General features: G+C 45.4%; 1 protein-coding gene across 1 annotated transcript; it reads left to right on the forward strand.

Annotated features, from left to right (window-relative positions):
• The first annotated feature begins 1,759 nt into the window (after positions 1–1,759).
• On the forward strand, positions 1,760–14,399 carry GABARAPL1 (GABA type A receptor associated protein like 1). Its single transcript, XM_009687353.2, has 4 exons — positions 1,760–2,242; positions 8,983–9,061; positions 10,059–10,177; positions 11,651–14,399. The coding sequence occupies exons 1-4, from the start codon at positions 2,153–2,155 to the stop codon at positions 11,714–11,716; spliced, it is 354 nt and encodes a 117-aa protein (XP_009685648.1). The 5' UTR covers positions 1,760–2,152; the 3' UTR covers positions 11,717–14,399.
• The last annotated feature ends 2,676 nt before the right edge of the window (positions 14,400–17,075 follow it).

Consider the following 17,075-nt stretch of genomic DNA (forward strand, 5'->3'; position numbering starts at 1 on the left):
GTTTTTATCACTAAGGAACATCTTTGATCCAGCTACTGCTTACTCTTCAATTTCTTTCTTTTTTTTTGTTTTTTTGTGCTTCCAGAATCAAGCTGACTCTTCACTTTAGTCTGGATTTCTTCTGCATTGATCACGCGCTAGAAAGAGGGTGCCTGCAAAATAGCAACGTTTTTTCTTATCCTGGTTAATTCTGATGCAACACATTGGCAGAACGTTGAATGAGATATGGGGAACCCAGGTTCTCTCACTTATGCCACTGGTGTAGCCTTGGACACATCAAGCATTCAAGGCAGTTCATTGTCCTGCTCAGCACCTCCTACTTCAATTAAAATTACTACACAAATAAAAGATAATCCTTGAAAAAGTTCTGCTCCTCTGCATGAGGCATGAATTGAGAGACTTAGAACATTTTGATATGCTCCCATTCAGTTGTTCATTTTCCCCAGGATAGCAGCAATTAATTTTTGTACTGATTTGAGCATGGTGATCCATTCATTAGTACCTTCCTTTCTTCTAGTCACTAAATACTGTGAGCCTAACTGCCCCCCAAAAACCCAAAGATATTCCAAATATGTTATCTGTTGAGTAACTGGGCTAAAATTGCCCCACTGCTTTGGCTTGTTTGCAAACAGTTCACTTTAACTGTGTGCTGTTTGTAATGTGCCTCTGGTCAGGTGCATTACACATCACACTTTCCGCCCCTTATTATTTAACTGAAACTTCATAAACAGGAGAATAATCCAGACCCAATAATGACAATGTTAGTCACTAAAACTTGTATTTTTTTCCTCTTAGATCTGGCAGCCACTTAAATAGGTCAGTCTCGTCACCTCTGTTTTAAATAAGTGGAAGCAGAGGCATTCAAGCATTACTTGGGGAAACTGAGGCCTGGGGACATGCAGCAGCTGATCCAGGCCAGAGCCCTGCAAGCCATGCTCCACAGCCCCACTGCCCACCTTCACGGCCATCAAAGGGAAATTCTCCGAATTTGCCCTGTTCTTAAGATAGGTCGGGGGTTGTCCAAGTGCCAATGAATTACAGATCCGCTAGCTGCTGTGAGCCTTGCCGTGCAGCTCTTTTTGTGACAGCGCTCCCCGGGCTGTGTGCCTGCCCACTCTGCTCCCAGGGCAGGGAGCCCCCGGCCAGGGCAGCTGTCCCTTCATGGGCCTTGTACACCACGGTGTGTTAAACAGCACTGGCAAGGAGGGAGAAGCAGCATGGCTGCCTGCAACCCGCAGAGATGGATATCTCCGTTCATGCGGCTGCTCGGCTGTATTCATAACCCCTGAGTCATGCTGGAGATAGTGACACTGCTCAATTATAGGCTCATTTTGCCTTTGTATTGTGTTTGGTGGGGGGAGGGGGAATGAGGCGACAACCAGTACAGTACAGTAAAAAATATATATATATAATAATAACAATGATTAAAAAAAACCACAACCCTGCATGGCACGGAGTGTGACACAAGCCCTGCGCAAGAGAGGGAGCAAGAGCTGCAGCTGTCACCTGCTCCCAAGCGAAAGCAGGCCCCAACTCTGCCCGCTGCCTTGCACGGCGCTGACCCCTTGCCCCGCGCCCCGCGGCTGCCCGCGCTGCAGGGCGCGGACACCGCCGTGCCCTTGTCCTGCCGCACTGTTATGATTTTGCCGCATGCCGCCCTCCCCCCGCCAAGGCAGTGGTTTCGCCCGGGAGCCCTTTGTAGCGAGGGCGTCGCCCACGAGCTGATGGGGGGGTACCCTGCGCGCCCCCTACCCGCCGTGGGGCGCGGGCCAGCCCCTGCTCCCGCCCGCGGGAGCCTGGCGCTGCCGCGGGGGCGCCGGAGGGACGGGCCGGTAGAGACCGCCGTCGTCGGCCCCGCACGCTGCGGCAGCCGCTCCTCCTCCCCCCCCCCTCGGGTGCAGTGGAACCGTCTGGAATGACGGCAGAGGTGCCTCCCTGTGACGTCACAATGCCCGATTTGCCCCAGCGCTGTTTCTGTGTTCCAGGGCGGCCGCGTCCTGCCGCAGGTGGGCGCGGCGCGGCGCGGGGGTCGCAGCGGCCGCGCAAGCTCCGCACGGCTCCGTGGCCCGCTGCGTTGCGAAGTGCCCAGTCGTAGCTCACGAAGCGGCAGCAGCCCTCGGAGGGGCAGCTGACGCTTGGGCAGTACACCAGCATGAAGTTCCAGTACAAAGAAGACCATCCTTTCGAGTACAGGAAAAAGGAAGGGGAGAAAATCAGAAAGAAATATCCCGACAGAGTCCCTGTGAGTGCGGTGTGTGAATGTATACTCGGACAGCAGCAGGGGATTGCAAGATTGCTGCTTGCGGGGCTTGCCTTACATGTCATGCTGCCATTCTGCCTCTCTTTGTTCTCATTATCAATTGTTGTCCTTTTTTCCCCCCCCTTTATTAAAGGGAAAGCAAATTAGATTAGTAAGCATGATGTTTACCTTGCTGTTCTAAATCCAGCCTGCTTTTCTCTTTAGTGCAAACCTATGATTATTTTTTATGTTGGTCTCTATTAGCAGTAGGTATGAGGATGGCAGGGTGTAATATACCCTCCCTCTTTCAGGAATCTGCAGCAATTTGACAGCTCGAATGCTGCTAATCTTTCTATGGCAGCCTGTGTGCATGGGGCTGGGGGGTGGGGAAGGAGCTTATCATCTGCTCTGTGAAAATGGAGGAGAACAACGAGTTTACCATGTACTCTTCATAGAAAACTAGAGCTGTATCCATGTTGTCAGATATGTTCCCTTTATTTTTTATTTTACTTTCTTTTGGCCTGTCTTTTCAGTATAGTCTTGTTCTGTTCTTGTGCTTTACATGAGAGAAAAACGACACTAATTTCTTAGCCTTCTGCCCTCCTGTTTAACCTTCTTATGGAAAAAGCATCACTTAGGAAACAAGGTTTTGATCTCTTAGCCAAACTTTACTTCCTCCTCCTTAGGTCCCTTTGGAATGCCTGTGGAAGGCTTCTAGTTTTATAATTACTGGTAATAATTGGAAAAAAAGAAATGATATATCAAATTAATTGTGTGGGTTTTTTTTTCCTATTAAATGTTTTGCAAATGTTCTTTCTTTCCATCCCCACTGGAGAGATCTGTCCTAGATTTACTGTCCGGGGTACTGAACTGAGACTCCCCTGTGAATCTAAGCCTAAGGGAAAACAGTTATGCTACATGTTTTCCGGAGAGACCAGCACCATTTTGTATCTTAGAGTGGCCTACAGCTGGGCTTGTAAAAATGCTGGAAAGTCAGAATTTGGGTGCATTTGGCTGAGCTGCAAATTCAGGGACCCTTGGCCTAGCATAGCACGTTGAGAATACAGCTAGACAATGATGAAGTGGACACTCTTGCGAGTTTTAAGATGAGGACCACAGAAAATGCTCTAGGTCAGAAGTGAGATAAACTATAAACTGAAGATTAGCATGGCAGTTTGTGCTCCAGATCCTGAGAGATGTGTCCAGAAAAGCCATATGTGGGGAGCCAAGGACCAGACCTGGTCTGGCAAGAGGTAAACGAGATCAAGGTAGAGGGGCATGAGCAGAACTGTAGGGAAGAAACTGGGACCCAAAGAGCAAGGTGTGCTGCAGTTAAGGATAAATGAGAAAATCTGCATGGGGAGGCCCAGATGTGGATTATGAGGGGGAAGCCTGTTGAGAGAGCTGCATATGGAACAGATGAATGCAGCTGACAGGGTTCTTTGCATCACATGTCTCTGCCCTTCCTGACAGCAGGATCCTTGAAGACGACATCCCTTTGGCTGCCTACATGGTAGTGCCCTGATGCATCTCAGCGTTTTGCTGAGATTATAATGTTGGCACAGTCCCATGTTACCGCTGACACCACCCAGCAACAACAAATATGCAGATAATCTGTTGCTACACTTTGGATTTTCTTTGTCGGGGTAGGGGGGGAGGGGGTGTGTGCATGCATGGGTGCGTGAAGGTTTTAGTACTTCAGAAAGAGATACCTGTGTTACCAGGCAAACTAACTGCTGTTGATAATCAGTTTAGCAAAGCACCTTCTTTCCTGCTCTGCTTCTTTGCAAGAGGGAGACTTGTTAAGCTCAGTGATTATCTAATTTGAATGCTTCCTGGGGATTTAGAAGCCCCAGCATTCTCCCTTCTTCCTCACAGGCACGATATACCTTTGGATTTCACCACCATCTTCTTTTCCTTTATTATCTAACAACCAATTACGATCTATCCTGTTGGGTCAGGATGGGCATATCACTGCTGCTGGCTAACAGTTCTACGTGTCTGCAGTTTTGGTAATTGTGAAGAAAGAAAGGTTTCTTTTCATTGCAATTTATTGTGTTAGATAATGCCTTGTAGTATGTGTGGGTAAAAGAACCTGCAAAGTGCTATTGCTGTTGAGCCGACATCTATTCAGTGAGATCTTGAAACTATCCTTCCTTCACAGCATTGTCCTATGTCAATTGCCTCTGCATAGAAATACATATCCTATCACAACGTATCTCAGAGAGCTTGAATGACTTGTACTAATCGAGGTGCTTGAAAAATCAGGTTCTTGAAAAGGCAGTGATGGCCATACTTCTATTTTAAAAACAAATTTAAATTTTCAGGACTTTGGGCCATGTTGAAAGCATCCAAATGAGGCACAGTGAAGAGATGGCCAAGTTAGTATCTCTATGGTGAGGCATTCTTTGCAGATACTCACTTGGTGTAGATAGAGTAGACCTGGATTATTATGGCACTTTGCCCAGGCTAAAACAGGCCCATCATCATAACACAGGAAACGCCATCTGAACATGAGAAAATGCTTCTTCACTATGAGGGTGGTTGAATATTGGAATGAGTTGCCCATAGAGGTTGAAGAGTCTTCATCCTTGAAGACATTCAAAACCTGACTGGACATGGTCCTGGGCAACCTGCTTTAGGTGACCCTACTTGAGCAGAAGGGTTGTACCAGATGATCCGCAGAGTACCTCTCCAACCCCAACTATTCTGTGATAACTTATTTTCTCTGTCATAATGTCTCACAGATGTGACAACGCCATTTTGGTTCCATAGAAGGCTTGATCCACATCAATTCAGTCCTTTCTATTACACAATAGAGACAGTTGCTGATTTGGGTTAGCAAAAACCTATGGGAGCATGGAACCCTTGGAAATCAGTCCCACAGTGTCTCAAATTGAGTATTTACAATTACAGGGTCTAAGGGAAAGGAAAACGTTGAGAAAGTTCAGAAAATCAGGATTCTCATTTAGATGTTAAAATGGCTTTTGCAGAATAGCAAGTCACATAGATTGAGTCATAATATATCTCTGACAGTTAAAAACTAAATATGTACCACAAAAAAAAAAAAAAACAAACACTTTTCTCCACAGAAACTCAATAGTTCCATGGAAGCATTCCTCCAACCTTTGGAAAGGTTTCCTAGGCTCTTTTTGGAAGAACCTCAGGTTGTTTTGGAATACTGAGATAAATGTTTTACCTAGCACTGATGACAAATATTTTCCGGTAGCTGAAGATCTCTTTGCATGTTTGGCCTCAAAGCTACTGAACTTCATCTGTGTCACATATAATGAGGATTAGTATTTTGTATCAAGAGTCGCTTAACTCCAGAGGCCCAGACACTAACACATTTTTTAATTCTATTAGATGTTTATATGGGTAAGGAAGTATTCATAACTGTATGAAGTAGGGAAAATAATCTTAAAGGATGTGAATGTGCAAATTTCAGAGTATAAACTTAACTACTGAAGAACTAAGGATTTAAAAAAAAAAAAGAAAACTTCCCCAATGAGCTGTAGTTTCTCTTCATTCTTTGCTTCTTCCTAGGGCATTTGGTATTGGTGCCCCTAGAAATTAGGGTATGGGACTACTGGGACTAGGGCTGATTTTATGTCAAGTAGTTTGGAACCTGGAAACAATTCAAGTTATCTGTTATACCTCTAGTCTCTATGTGCTAGCCTCCTGGCAGCTTCTTCATACAAAATTAGCCTGCACTGGGACCATCAAGGTGACCTAATTTTTTTTCCAGCTATTATGATTTATTTTTATGCCTGTTCCAATCTCCATTTTATACTCAGTGTGCTTACTGCCTCAGTCCTGGGCTCCCAGCACAGCTGTTGCCAGTGACTTCCAGTCTTGTTCTCACTTATCTATTCTTTCACAGAATCACAAAATGGCCGAGGTTAGAAGGGACCTCTGGAGATCATCTAGTCCAACCTCCCTGGCTCAAGCAGGGTCATCTAAAGCACATTCCCCAGAATTGTGTCCAAATGGCTTTTGAATATCTCCAAGGGTGGTGACTCCACAGCCTCTCTGGGCAACCTCTTCCAGTGCTCAGTCACCCTCACAGGAAAGAAGTTTTTCCTCATGTTCAGACAGAACTTCCTGTCTTTCAGTTTGTGCTCGTTGCCTCTTGTCCTGTCACTTGGCACCACAGAGAAGAGTCTGGCCCCATCCTCTTGACAACCCCCCTTCACATACTTGGGCTGAGGAGAGAGGGAGGATCACCTCCCTCGACCTGCTGGCAACACTCTGCCTACCGCACCCCAGGATACCCTTGGCTCTCCTGGCCACAAGGGCACACTGCTGGCTCATGTTTAACTTGTAGTCCACCAGCACTCCCAGGTCCTTCTCTGCACAGCTGCTTTCTAGCACGTCAACCCCCAGCCTGTCCTGCTGCCTGGGGTTATTCCTCCCTAGGTGCAGGACCCTGCACTTGCCTTTGTGGAATGTCAGGAGGTTCCTCTCTGCCCAGCTCTCCAACCTGTCCAGGTCCCTCTGAACGGCAGCACAGCCCTCTGGTGTGTCAGCCACTCCTCCCAGTTTTGTATCCTCAGCCGACTTGCTGAGGATGCACTCTGTCCCTTCCGCCAGGTCACTGATGAATACGTTGAACAAGACTGGACCCAGTACTGATCCCTGGGGGACACTGCTAGCCACAGGCCTCCAGCTAGACTTTGCACCACGGATCACAACCCTCGGAGCTCAGCCATTCAGCCAGCTTTCAGTCGACCTCCCTGTCTGCTCATCCAACCCACGCTTCCTGAGCTTGCCTGTTGTTGTGGGAGACAGTGTTGAAAGCCTTCCTGAAGTCCAGGGAGACAACATCCACTGCTCTCCCCTCACCTACCCAGCCAGTCATCCCATCATGGAAGGCTATCAGGTCGGTCAAGCATGATTTCCCTTTGGTGAATTCATGCTGACTGCTCCTGATCACCTTCTTGTCCTTCACATGCTTGGAGATGTCATCCAGGAGGAGCTGTTCCATCACCTTTCCAGGGATGGAGGTGAGGCTGACTGGCCTGTAGTTCCCCGGGTCCTCTTTCTTGCCTTTTTGGAAGATTGGAGTGACACTGGCTTTCTTCCAGTCCACAGGCACCTCTCCTGATCTCCAGGACCCTTCAAAGATGATCAAGAGTGGCCTAGCAATGACGTCTGCCTGCTCCCTCAGCACTCGTGGGTGCATCCTATCAGGGCCTATGGATTGGTGGATGCCAAGTTTGCTTAAGTGATCCCTAACCCAAACCTCCCCCACCAAGGGAGAGTCAGCCTTTCTCCATACTTTCTCCCTGGTCTCCAGGGTCTGGGATTCCTGAGGACTGGTCTTAGCAGTAAAGACTGAAACAAAGAAAGCATTCAGTATCTTTCCCTTTTCTATAACCTTTGTTATCACCGCTGCCCCACTCAGCAGTGGGCCCACATTTTCCCTAGTCTTCCTTTTGCTATGGATGTATTTGAAGACGCCCTTCTTGTTGTCTTTGACTTCCCTTGCCAGATTTAATTCCAAATGGGCCTTAGCCTTCCTTGTCGCATCCCTGCACACTCTGACAACGTCCCTGTATTCCTCCCAAGTGGCCTGTCCCCTTTGCCACATTCTGTACACTTCCTTCTTCTGTTGGAGTTTTGCCAGGAGCTCCTTGCTCATCCACGCAGGTCTCCTGCCCGCTTTGCCAGACTTCTTCCTCAGAGGGATGCACTGATCTTGAGCCTGGAGGAAGTGATGCTTGACTATTAACCAGCTTTCTTGGACCTCGCTTCCTTCAAGGGCCCTACCCCATGAGATTCCTCCAAGAAGGTCCCTGAAGAGGCCAAAGTTTGCCCTCCTGAAGTCCAGGGTTGCAATCCTGCTTCTTGCCCTGCTTCCTCCTCACAGGATCGGGAACTCCACCATCTCATGGTCACTGCAGCCAAGGCTGCCCCCAACCTTCACCTCTCCAACCAGTCCTTCTTTGTTTGTTAGTACAAGGTCCAGCAGCACACCTCTCCTTGTTGGCGTCTCCACCACCTGGGTCAAGAAATTATCCTCGATGCTCTGCAGGAACCTCTTTGACTGTTTGTGCCTAGCTGTGCTCTCTTCCCAGCTCATGTCAGGGTGGTGGAAGTCCCCCATGAGAACCAGGGCCTGTGATCGTGAGGCTACTTCCAGCTGTCTGTAGAAGGCCTCATCTACTTCCTCTTCCTGATCAGGTGGCCTGTAGCAAACCCCCACAACAGTGTCACCCATGTTACCCTGCCCTTTAATCCTTACCCATAGGCTCTCAACTTGCTCTTCATCCACCCCGAGGCACAGCTCCATGTGTTCTAGTTGCTCCCTCACATAAAGAGCAACTCCACCACCTTGCCTTCTTGACCTGTCTTTCCTAAAAAGCATGTAGCCATCCATGACAGCATTCCAGGTATGCAACCTATCCCACCATGTCTCTGTAACTGCAACGAGATCATGGCCCTGTGACCGCACACAGATCTCTTAATTCTTCCTGCTTATTCCCCATGCTGCGCGCATTGCTATACAGGCATTTCAGAGAGGCTATTGAGCATGCAGGTTTCCCAGGAGGCATGCAGGAGGGTCCTCCATAGTCATGCCCCTTTAATGTTGTGTATTTGTTACAGATTAAAGGAATTTCTATAGGCCTAGAAGCACCATCTTTCTTTTTAGGATAATATCCTTTTCCACTGATGCTTCTTGGTCCATTCTGTTATGATACCCATGGCTTGTTTCTTCCTTTCTCTCTCTCTTTCTCCAGGTAATTGTGGAAAAAGCACCAAAAGCCAGAGTACCTGACCTAGATAAAAGGAAGTATCTTGTGCCTTCCGACCTCACAGGTAAGATAATCTACCTCCTTTTGTCCTGATCTTCAGTGAGAAGGTCTTTGAAGTTCTTTCTACTCCTATGATCAGCATCAAGAAAATTACCAAACAGGCTGAGCATCTTATCATTACCCCAGTTTAGCCAGCCATACTTATATGTGTGTATCTTACAGCATGGATTGTGACATGCAGAATTCTCTGAGGTCTTTTGTGGTATCCCAGTGACTTGACTAATGTCCATGTGTCACTGCTGACTTCTACTTATGATGGAAATGACTGAAGTGTGTATCATGGACAGTAACATAATAAACAGTTAATGATGACTTAGCTGCAGCTCAGGTTGCCAGAGGCTGTATCCTTGTTGCAGGAAGAGGCAAGTTCTTAAAACAGTCCCACTGTTTTCCACTGCCAGAATTGGAGTCATGGCCACAAAGTTCCTTTTCCAAATGGTTATGGCTGTTTTGTGTGTGGTTATGTTTATTTTCATTTGAGGTATGAATCAGTTAAAGGAACAGAATTTTTTTCTTGCAGTCTGTAATTGATTGTGGAACATCTTGTGCAACAAAGCTCAAGCAAATAGACAGTAAGGATTAAATTTGTTTTCAGGAATGATATGACCATTTACACTGAGGCAAAATTCTATATGGTACCTTTGGTATATAAGATTTAAAGATTAAGCTCATTAGGGATCTTCCCACCAGTCCCTGCTATAGAGCATTTAATACCATAATAGATGGAGTGTGGATTTAGAGGGTATAGCGGTCAGTGGCATTATGGGTAAACCTGCCCTGGCCAAACACTTAACAGGTCTGAGTGGGTCAGCTGCTAATGTGGTGACTATCATGAAGTTCCTTCTTTCTTTATTGCATTTTTCTTCCCCCCCCCCCCAACTTTTTACAAACAGCATGTAGTTTCCCCCACTTCTTTCCCAAAAGGAAACAACCATGCTTAGTTGCTAAACAAAACCCACGATCTTTTTGCATTTAAAGCATTACCCTCTGTTTCTCTTCAGTTGGCCAATTCTACTTCTTAATCCGAAAGCGGATCCATCTGAGGCCGGAGGATGCTCTGTTCTTCTTTGTCAATAATACCATCCCTCCCACCAGCGCTACCATGGGACAGCTGTATGAGGTAAGCCTGGCCCATCTCTTTCTCCTTTTGGTGGAGTGTCCGTAAGAATATATATCCTCACTGAAGTGTCACTGAGCACTGCTTAAGTGGCAGTGGGTGAAGCTTGGCAAGAGGTGCCTAAACATGGACCCCTTACCCTTGGCTATATTCCCTCACCTGTTTGGGAAAATTCTATGTTGTGGTTATAAAGAGGAGCCTGTGCAGCCTAATTATTTTAATTGTTTGCTAGTGGAAAGGGTTGTTGTGTTAGGTGGTGAATAGTTGCCTCAACAGTGACATTTTGGTCCTACTACTTCTCCAAAGTATTGCCATACACCACCTGTCTGTATGGCAGAGGAGAGAGTGTGGCTGGGGAAAAAGAAGATGAACAAACTTATGTATCAGCTTTGCTGTTTATACAACAGAGATTTCCTCTTAGCCAGGATAAGAGCACAGTATCACTGGACAACAAACTGTCTACAAGTGCTTTTTCAGGGAATGCTTATTCTTTGTTTTCTATTAGTTTTTTGTAACTTGTACTGTATATGCAAGGACCTCTTAGGACACTGTGAACAGTCTCTCACTATTTCTTCTGAGAAGTACTATTTGATCAACTTTGAAGGCATATTCTATGGTCATCAGATGAACATTTCTTAATTATACTGGTGTTATATCATGGCTAGTTTGCAGCCTGGGTTGATTTCAATCAAAAACCTCCCTTCTGCTGTGCTAGTGTGTTTAATAAGAGACTGGTATGGTGCTGGGAACCCTATCTGGCCCACCACTTTTTGACAATAACTGCACAATGTGTATGTAGGCTAATGAAAACAATATAAAATTAACACACACAGGCACTTTTGCAAATCTGGGCACATCAGAGGAAGGTGTATCTAACTGTCCAGAGCTGAGATCTGGGCTCCGTTCCTAGCATTCTGCAGACTTTTTGTGTTAATGTAATCTTTTAACATCTCTGCTTTGTAGACCATCTGTAAAACAGGGCTGGAAATACAACCACCTGTCAAGGTGTTCTGAAAAATAGCGGATAAAAGTGTTTGTCAAGTACAGAAGTATCCAAAGAGAGTTTTTGACTTGTTAAAGTCTTCCAAGTGTCTCCTCCCAGTCTTAAGGCTATATCAGTGCTGAGATTTTGCTGCACAGCCTGCAACAAACAGAGCTGTCTCTGTTGTTCCACAATGCTTGCACGTTTCTAGCACACTCTGGCTATGGCTGTACTAGTGAATTCAGGGTGCCTCAAAATGTGACATTCTTCAATTTAGTAGTAGAGTTATGGCCAGGGAGAGAGAGGGTTGCTCTGTGCTCAGCCAGCTAAAGGGCCTTACGGTATAAGAAAGCAAAGCCTTCCATGGAGAGAAAGAAACAGGGAAAGAGATGTTACGCCCTCTTGCTGTTACAGTTATGTCTTGTTTGGGCATTTTCACATGTGATGAGTTATAGGGCTTTGGTTTGTTACTTTCTCCCTCTCTCTCCTCTCAGGATAACCATGAGGAGGACTTTTTTCTCTATGTGGCCTACAGTGATGAGAGCGTCTATGGCAAGTGAGCACCAGCCACCAGTCATGCCAGCAGGATGGACAGATGGAACTGATTTTGGCGGGGGGGGGTATGTTGGAGAGGAGGAAGGAGAATGCCTGAGAAGAGGGGAAGAGAACTGGAAATGAATCACGTGCACAATGCCATCACCTTCATGCATTAATTATAATCATTATTTTTAAATTGAGGGGAGGGAGGGTAAGAGGAAATGGTGTGAAAGAGCGAACTGATAGGGTAACAAGAGGTTCAGTGCTGAGGAAAGAGGACACTCCACTTTTCATAGTTCTTCTCTTGCCACAGCTGGAATTTTGTTAGCCAGTACTGGAGGCTGCTAGACAAGCCAGTGTTGTGGACCTCCTGCAGAGTGACTGGGCAGGAAATAAATGGCTATTCATGTGTAACCCTTTCTTGGGATGAGAGAGGCACGTCTGCAACACGTATTGTACACTGACCTTGTCACACCTTTCCCATGGCTTGGATTGCACTCCTATGAGCATTCAGTGAGCAGTGCAGTACTTTGTTCTGTCCATACAAGGCTGTCCTGTGCTGACAGTCCTCACTCCAGCTGTTGCCTGTGAAGCGTTGCAAAACTATTGTATTTCCCATCGCATCACTATTGGAAGGGTTAACTCTGAGGGCTCAGAACTCCTCAGTTTAAAGGCTGAGAAGGAGGGGAAAAAGAGGAAGGTTTTTTTTTTCTGTGTTGCTTTAATTACAAATTCTAGACAAAAAAATTTTAGACCTACCCTTTTGTTCTTTTCAGTGAAACCAACTGATAGATTCATAAGCATAGGGCTAGAAAGGACATCAAGAGAACTTCTAGCCCACTCCGACTCTGAGCCAGGACTGAGTATACCAAAAATTTACATGGCTGTTCATCTAACTTGTTCTTAGTGAACTTCATTGATGCAGATCCTGTAGGCTGCTGTAGCCTGTTCCAGTTCCTAGCTAGCCTCCAATTTAGAAAGCTTTTTGTGATATCTAACTTCAGTCTCCCTTGCTATATATTAAGGCAACTGACTACTAATGGTCTTGGTATTGGTAAGCATGGAGAATAATCTATTTGTGTTGTCTTTGTTACAGTCTTCTGCAAATTTGAGGGTGGCAGAAATTCTGTGGGTTTAACCTGCCCTTCCATGTCTCGTTCCTGTACAGATCTTGCATCACATTCACAAGCAGAGGAAATCAGTCCCTCATAAATGCGTTTTCCTGGCTTTCGGTGATTGGACACTCTTTGCCTTGAGAGAAGTGCTTTTAGGCATGGGGGAGATAGGGACTAAATCACTTCAGGGCAGATTCCCTATAAATTGCTTTTTTTTTTCCTTTTCTTTTTTCTTTTTTTTTTCTTTTAAGACAGTGTTGTTCTTAGAAAGGTACTAGACAGATTCTGTCCTGTGCAAGCCTTATGCTGTCATGCCAAAGCAGTTTCTTCCTGGTGGCACAAACAGCAGATTTTCCCATAACTGCCATTACTCTGATGAAGGAGATGGTGTTTGGGAAATGAGCTGACTTCCAGGAAAATTCTAGGTTATTCTAGGTTATCTAAAAATCAGAGAACTGAACTGAATTACTGTAAACATTCCTACATATAGGAGAGGGACCAAGAAGGAGGAAAAGTCAAGAAGGATGAAGAAGGCAGGCGGATCCCAAAGTAAGTTGAGAGTGTTTGCTGTATTTATATGAAGAAATTAGATCCTGGTGCTCAGGAATGAGAAATCAAGATGAGTGCTTCTCTGCTTGTAGGAGATAGAAAATCAGATTTCAGCCTTTTCTGACTGCTGTTCCATTAAATTGTATGAGGCAAGAAGAGCATTCTGGGAGTGTGGCGCAAGAGTCATTGGCAGAGCTGTGTGAAGGTGAGGGAGGTCGTAGGGCAGGAGGATCACTGCCGTTGTGGTATGGAAAGTAGCAGACTGGAATGGGAGAGAAGGGAAGATGTGCAAAGAGTGTAGTCAGGGTAATCATAATGAGCAGACAGAAAATGGGGGAACAAAGGAAGAAATGCATGGCTTAGTATTCCCAGCTTTTCATTCTGAACTTCAGTTTTGCTGCTCAGTCGTGTGCTCATCTGGAGTAAACATGTTGGGTTAAATTATACGTATTGCCAGTCTAAATCAATTCTGCCTACGGGGTACAGTCCTCTCTTTTTGACCCACTCTCTTCTGATTATCAGGCTCTTTTCACATCCTTTGCATGCAAATTCACATCAGTTGTTTCAGGAAGCTGTGACAGAGAACAGATCCAGAAGAATTTTTAGGGTAAAAGACAAGATAGGGCAGAACAAGATGGTGCCCATCTCTATCACTGTCCCGCTTGCTCATGCATACTACTAAGCACATGGTTATGTGTTGTTTCAAACTAACCCATGGTTGGGCACACGCAGGGGAGAAAGAGTTGGAATGTGAGATGCTTGATTTTGTGTTCAGACCTCCCCTTCCCTCACACAGCTGGGTTTGTAAGTAAGTGATGTGTGGGACTAATCTCAGCTGTTTGTTACATGTAAGGTTTACTGATTAATATAATTATTTTACATTTCTTTTAACTGAGTTGTGGCACTTTTGTTTTTGCGCTAGTCCAATATTGTAAAAGGTAGTTGTGGTAATTTTCTTTCTTTTAGTTAGCTTCTTGTAACATAAAGTTCATATTACTTGAGCTAAATCAACCAATCAATAAAGACACATTTGGAAATTAAAGGCTTGATCTAAAATGGGTGATTGTAATGTTTCTCTCCCACATACACAGCTGTGAATAAAGGGCCTATCCAAGAGGGGCAGCTTTATCAGAACTTCCTGTTGCTACTTTTTGCTGGAACTCTGGATTTCTTCTGTCCTGTGTATCATGTGTCACATCTTTTGCTGTTGTATTGTCACGTGCATACACCCTCCTGTATCTTGCCATGCCATTGATGTGAGCTTTAATTGGCCCTGAGTGATATGGGAAGATCTTAAAGAGAGTAGTGGGTGCACTGAGGTACTTTCTGCCATTTTCAAGGCTCTGAACAGTCCTTTCTGCAGGGCTCATGAGCAGTTGTGTTGGGGGAGGCCCTGGGGGGGCTGGGATGAGCCATTAAGGCTTACCAATGCATTCAGGGCTCTGACACCCCCATAGCTATTTCCCATCTAAAAAACATGCTTTCCAGCTCCATAAAGAATGAGAGATGTGAAAGTCTGAGATGCATTTAAACAAAGATGCAACGGCAGCAATCTAGCCTTTTCCTTGCAGATTGGTTGTGTGCTAAGAGAAAAAGAGCCCTGCTGGCCTGTGATAAACCCAACAGGTGCTGCTTACTCTCAGCACAGTAATTCTGGATTAGACATGTAGCACACAAGGGAAAAAGAGATGTTTGTCTTAATCTGTTGGCTCTGCAAGAGAGGGGTGAATGAAGTGCAGCTTCCACCTTGCCCATCGTTCCTTGCAGTGAGGCCAGGCCAAATGGACTGCTGGAGGCCATGTGTTCTGTTGCATCGTTATCCACATGTTCGTGCAGGTGCTGCTGACCAGAATACAGTAAATATGGCGTGTTGATGCTGAAGAGAAATAGCCTTCAGCTCTCTTCTTTCAGTGTGTGGTTTCTGCAGGATGCAAATGAAGAGACTAATATTTCAAGCTCTAAGGTCAAGAACTTTGGCACTGAAACATACAGGAACAAAATGTTCTGGGGCTAATAGTATCTTTTTTGCACACAAGGTGGAGTCAAAGTTTGCAATTTTGTTACTTGTACTGAGGTCTAAGAGTGGCAGTAATTATTCCTGCCCCATGTAAACTTGGGAGCTCACCATAACCGCTGTTTCTGTGCTCACATCCACCATTATGATTATAACAAGTGACAGAATGGTGCTGTGACTAGCAGTCCGGGCAGAGATCAGCTAAAAGCTAAAACCATTAGCTGACCTAATTTTAAATAGCAGCTGTTTTCAGACCTGCATTTTAGCTTCAAGCATAGTGTGCATTTTGCTGACTAGATTATGACCTTCTCTCATGGCTCAAGTAGAAAACCACATGGAGCTGTGGTTTCTCCCTGTCTGGGTTCCCTCCCCCCAACTCCTCTAGAATAACAGTGCATCAATGCTGTTCGTGTGCCTTGTACCTGCCGTACTGCTTGCATGTTTGTGTCAGTGCCATCACTGAGAGAAGTAACAGATGGCCTCGTTTGCTGAATGAGATTTGCCTGGTTCAAATGTGTGATGTTAGCATGTGCTGAAAGGCTGTCAGCTATATTCTCTTGTGTAATGCTAGAAAGGTTATTGAAATTCAGCTGGAGGAAGGTCTGGAGGAAACTAAAGACCAGCTCGTTAAGAGAGGTTAGGTAAATAATATGCTGCCTTGATCAGTATCACTGTACCCACGATCCTCTCTCCAGTGGGCTTGACACTTCATTTGGAAGAAAGGGTTCTTCTGGAGCAGAGAAGGTCAGAGTATCTAAGGAAAATCAAAATGGCCTGAGCCAGGAAGGCCACACAACATCACCTTCTGGTCTTGTATGAAGAAGATCTGGGGCAACATAACAGGTCCTAAATTGTGTTAAAGGGCACTTGCTTTTGCTTCCATAAAACAGACATAACCTAGATTAAACAAACTTTTATTTTTTGAAAACAGAAGGAGGGCTACCAAAAGAAAAAACTCCAGTTCATTCCTGTCACTCAGTCTCTGATAATTGCTTCCCCAGGAGGAGTCAAGAGTGTAAATAGAGAGCTCACTGATGCCAGGGCTCTTGCAGGACTGATCCAGGCAGACCATGGCTGATCATGGACAGCACCTGCCTCAGCTTGAGCTGCTAACCTTTAGGAGGATTTTGTGAGTCCCTTGCAATTTATGTTCCTGGAAACTTGCATAAGTCTTAAAGCACAGCTCATGCCTGGAAACACGTGTTACAGGAATTGGTTAATATTTCCCTGAAAAAAATGGATCTTGCAGCATCTTTGTAAAATGAAGATCTGCTTCTCCCTGATCTTGCACTCTGGCCAGGCATTGTCATCTGGATTTTGTACTGTTCTTTGGGAATTAGACGATAGTTGGTAAATGGTGTACATAATGACATGTTGTAGCAGCAGCAGAACACTAAGATCACATTTTCAAATGAGACAATTGCTAGAACTGCAAACGATTGAATATGTTGGACTGTTGGCTAAAGGAAAAAACTGACGTGATCCACCTCCTGTCTACTTATTTTTACTTTTGCACTGCTTAGAGTCTTCTTTGTCAGAGCCAGGACCCTATTTTGTTGTTTTGCCAGAAATCCTCTCTGGTCTTTTGGGCAATCTCCTGCAGTGTTCGCACACCCCTCAGGAACCTGGAGAGCTTCTAGGACGAAGCAGTCCCTGTTACCTATAGCAAGACATTCTCCTGGCTCATGCTGTACCTTACCATCC

The sequence above is a fragment of the Struthio camelus genome, chromosome 1 (assembly GCF_040807025.1).
Source record: "Struthio camelus isolate bStrCam1 chromosome 1, bStrCam1.hap1, whole genome shotgun sequence".
Classification (NCBI taxonomy): domain Eukaryota; kingdom Metazoa; phylum Chordata; class Aves; order Struthioniformes; family Struthionidae; genus Struthio; species Struthio camelus.

Bases quoted from the DNA above. Each gene is read 5' to 3' on its own strand.
- GABARAPL1 (XM_009687353.2), top strand. From the start codon at position 2,153: ATGAAGTTCCAGTACAAAGAAGACCATCCTTTCGAGTACAGGAAAAAG. The intron at 2,243-8,982 runs GTGAGTGCGGTG...CTCTTTCTCCAG, and splicing joins AATATCCCGACAGAGTCCCT to GTAATTGTGGAAAAAGCACC. The intron at 10,178-11,650 runs GTAAGCCTGGCC...CTCTCCTCTCAG, and splicing joins CCATGGGACAGCTGTATGAG to GATAACCATGAGGAGGACTT.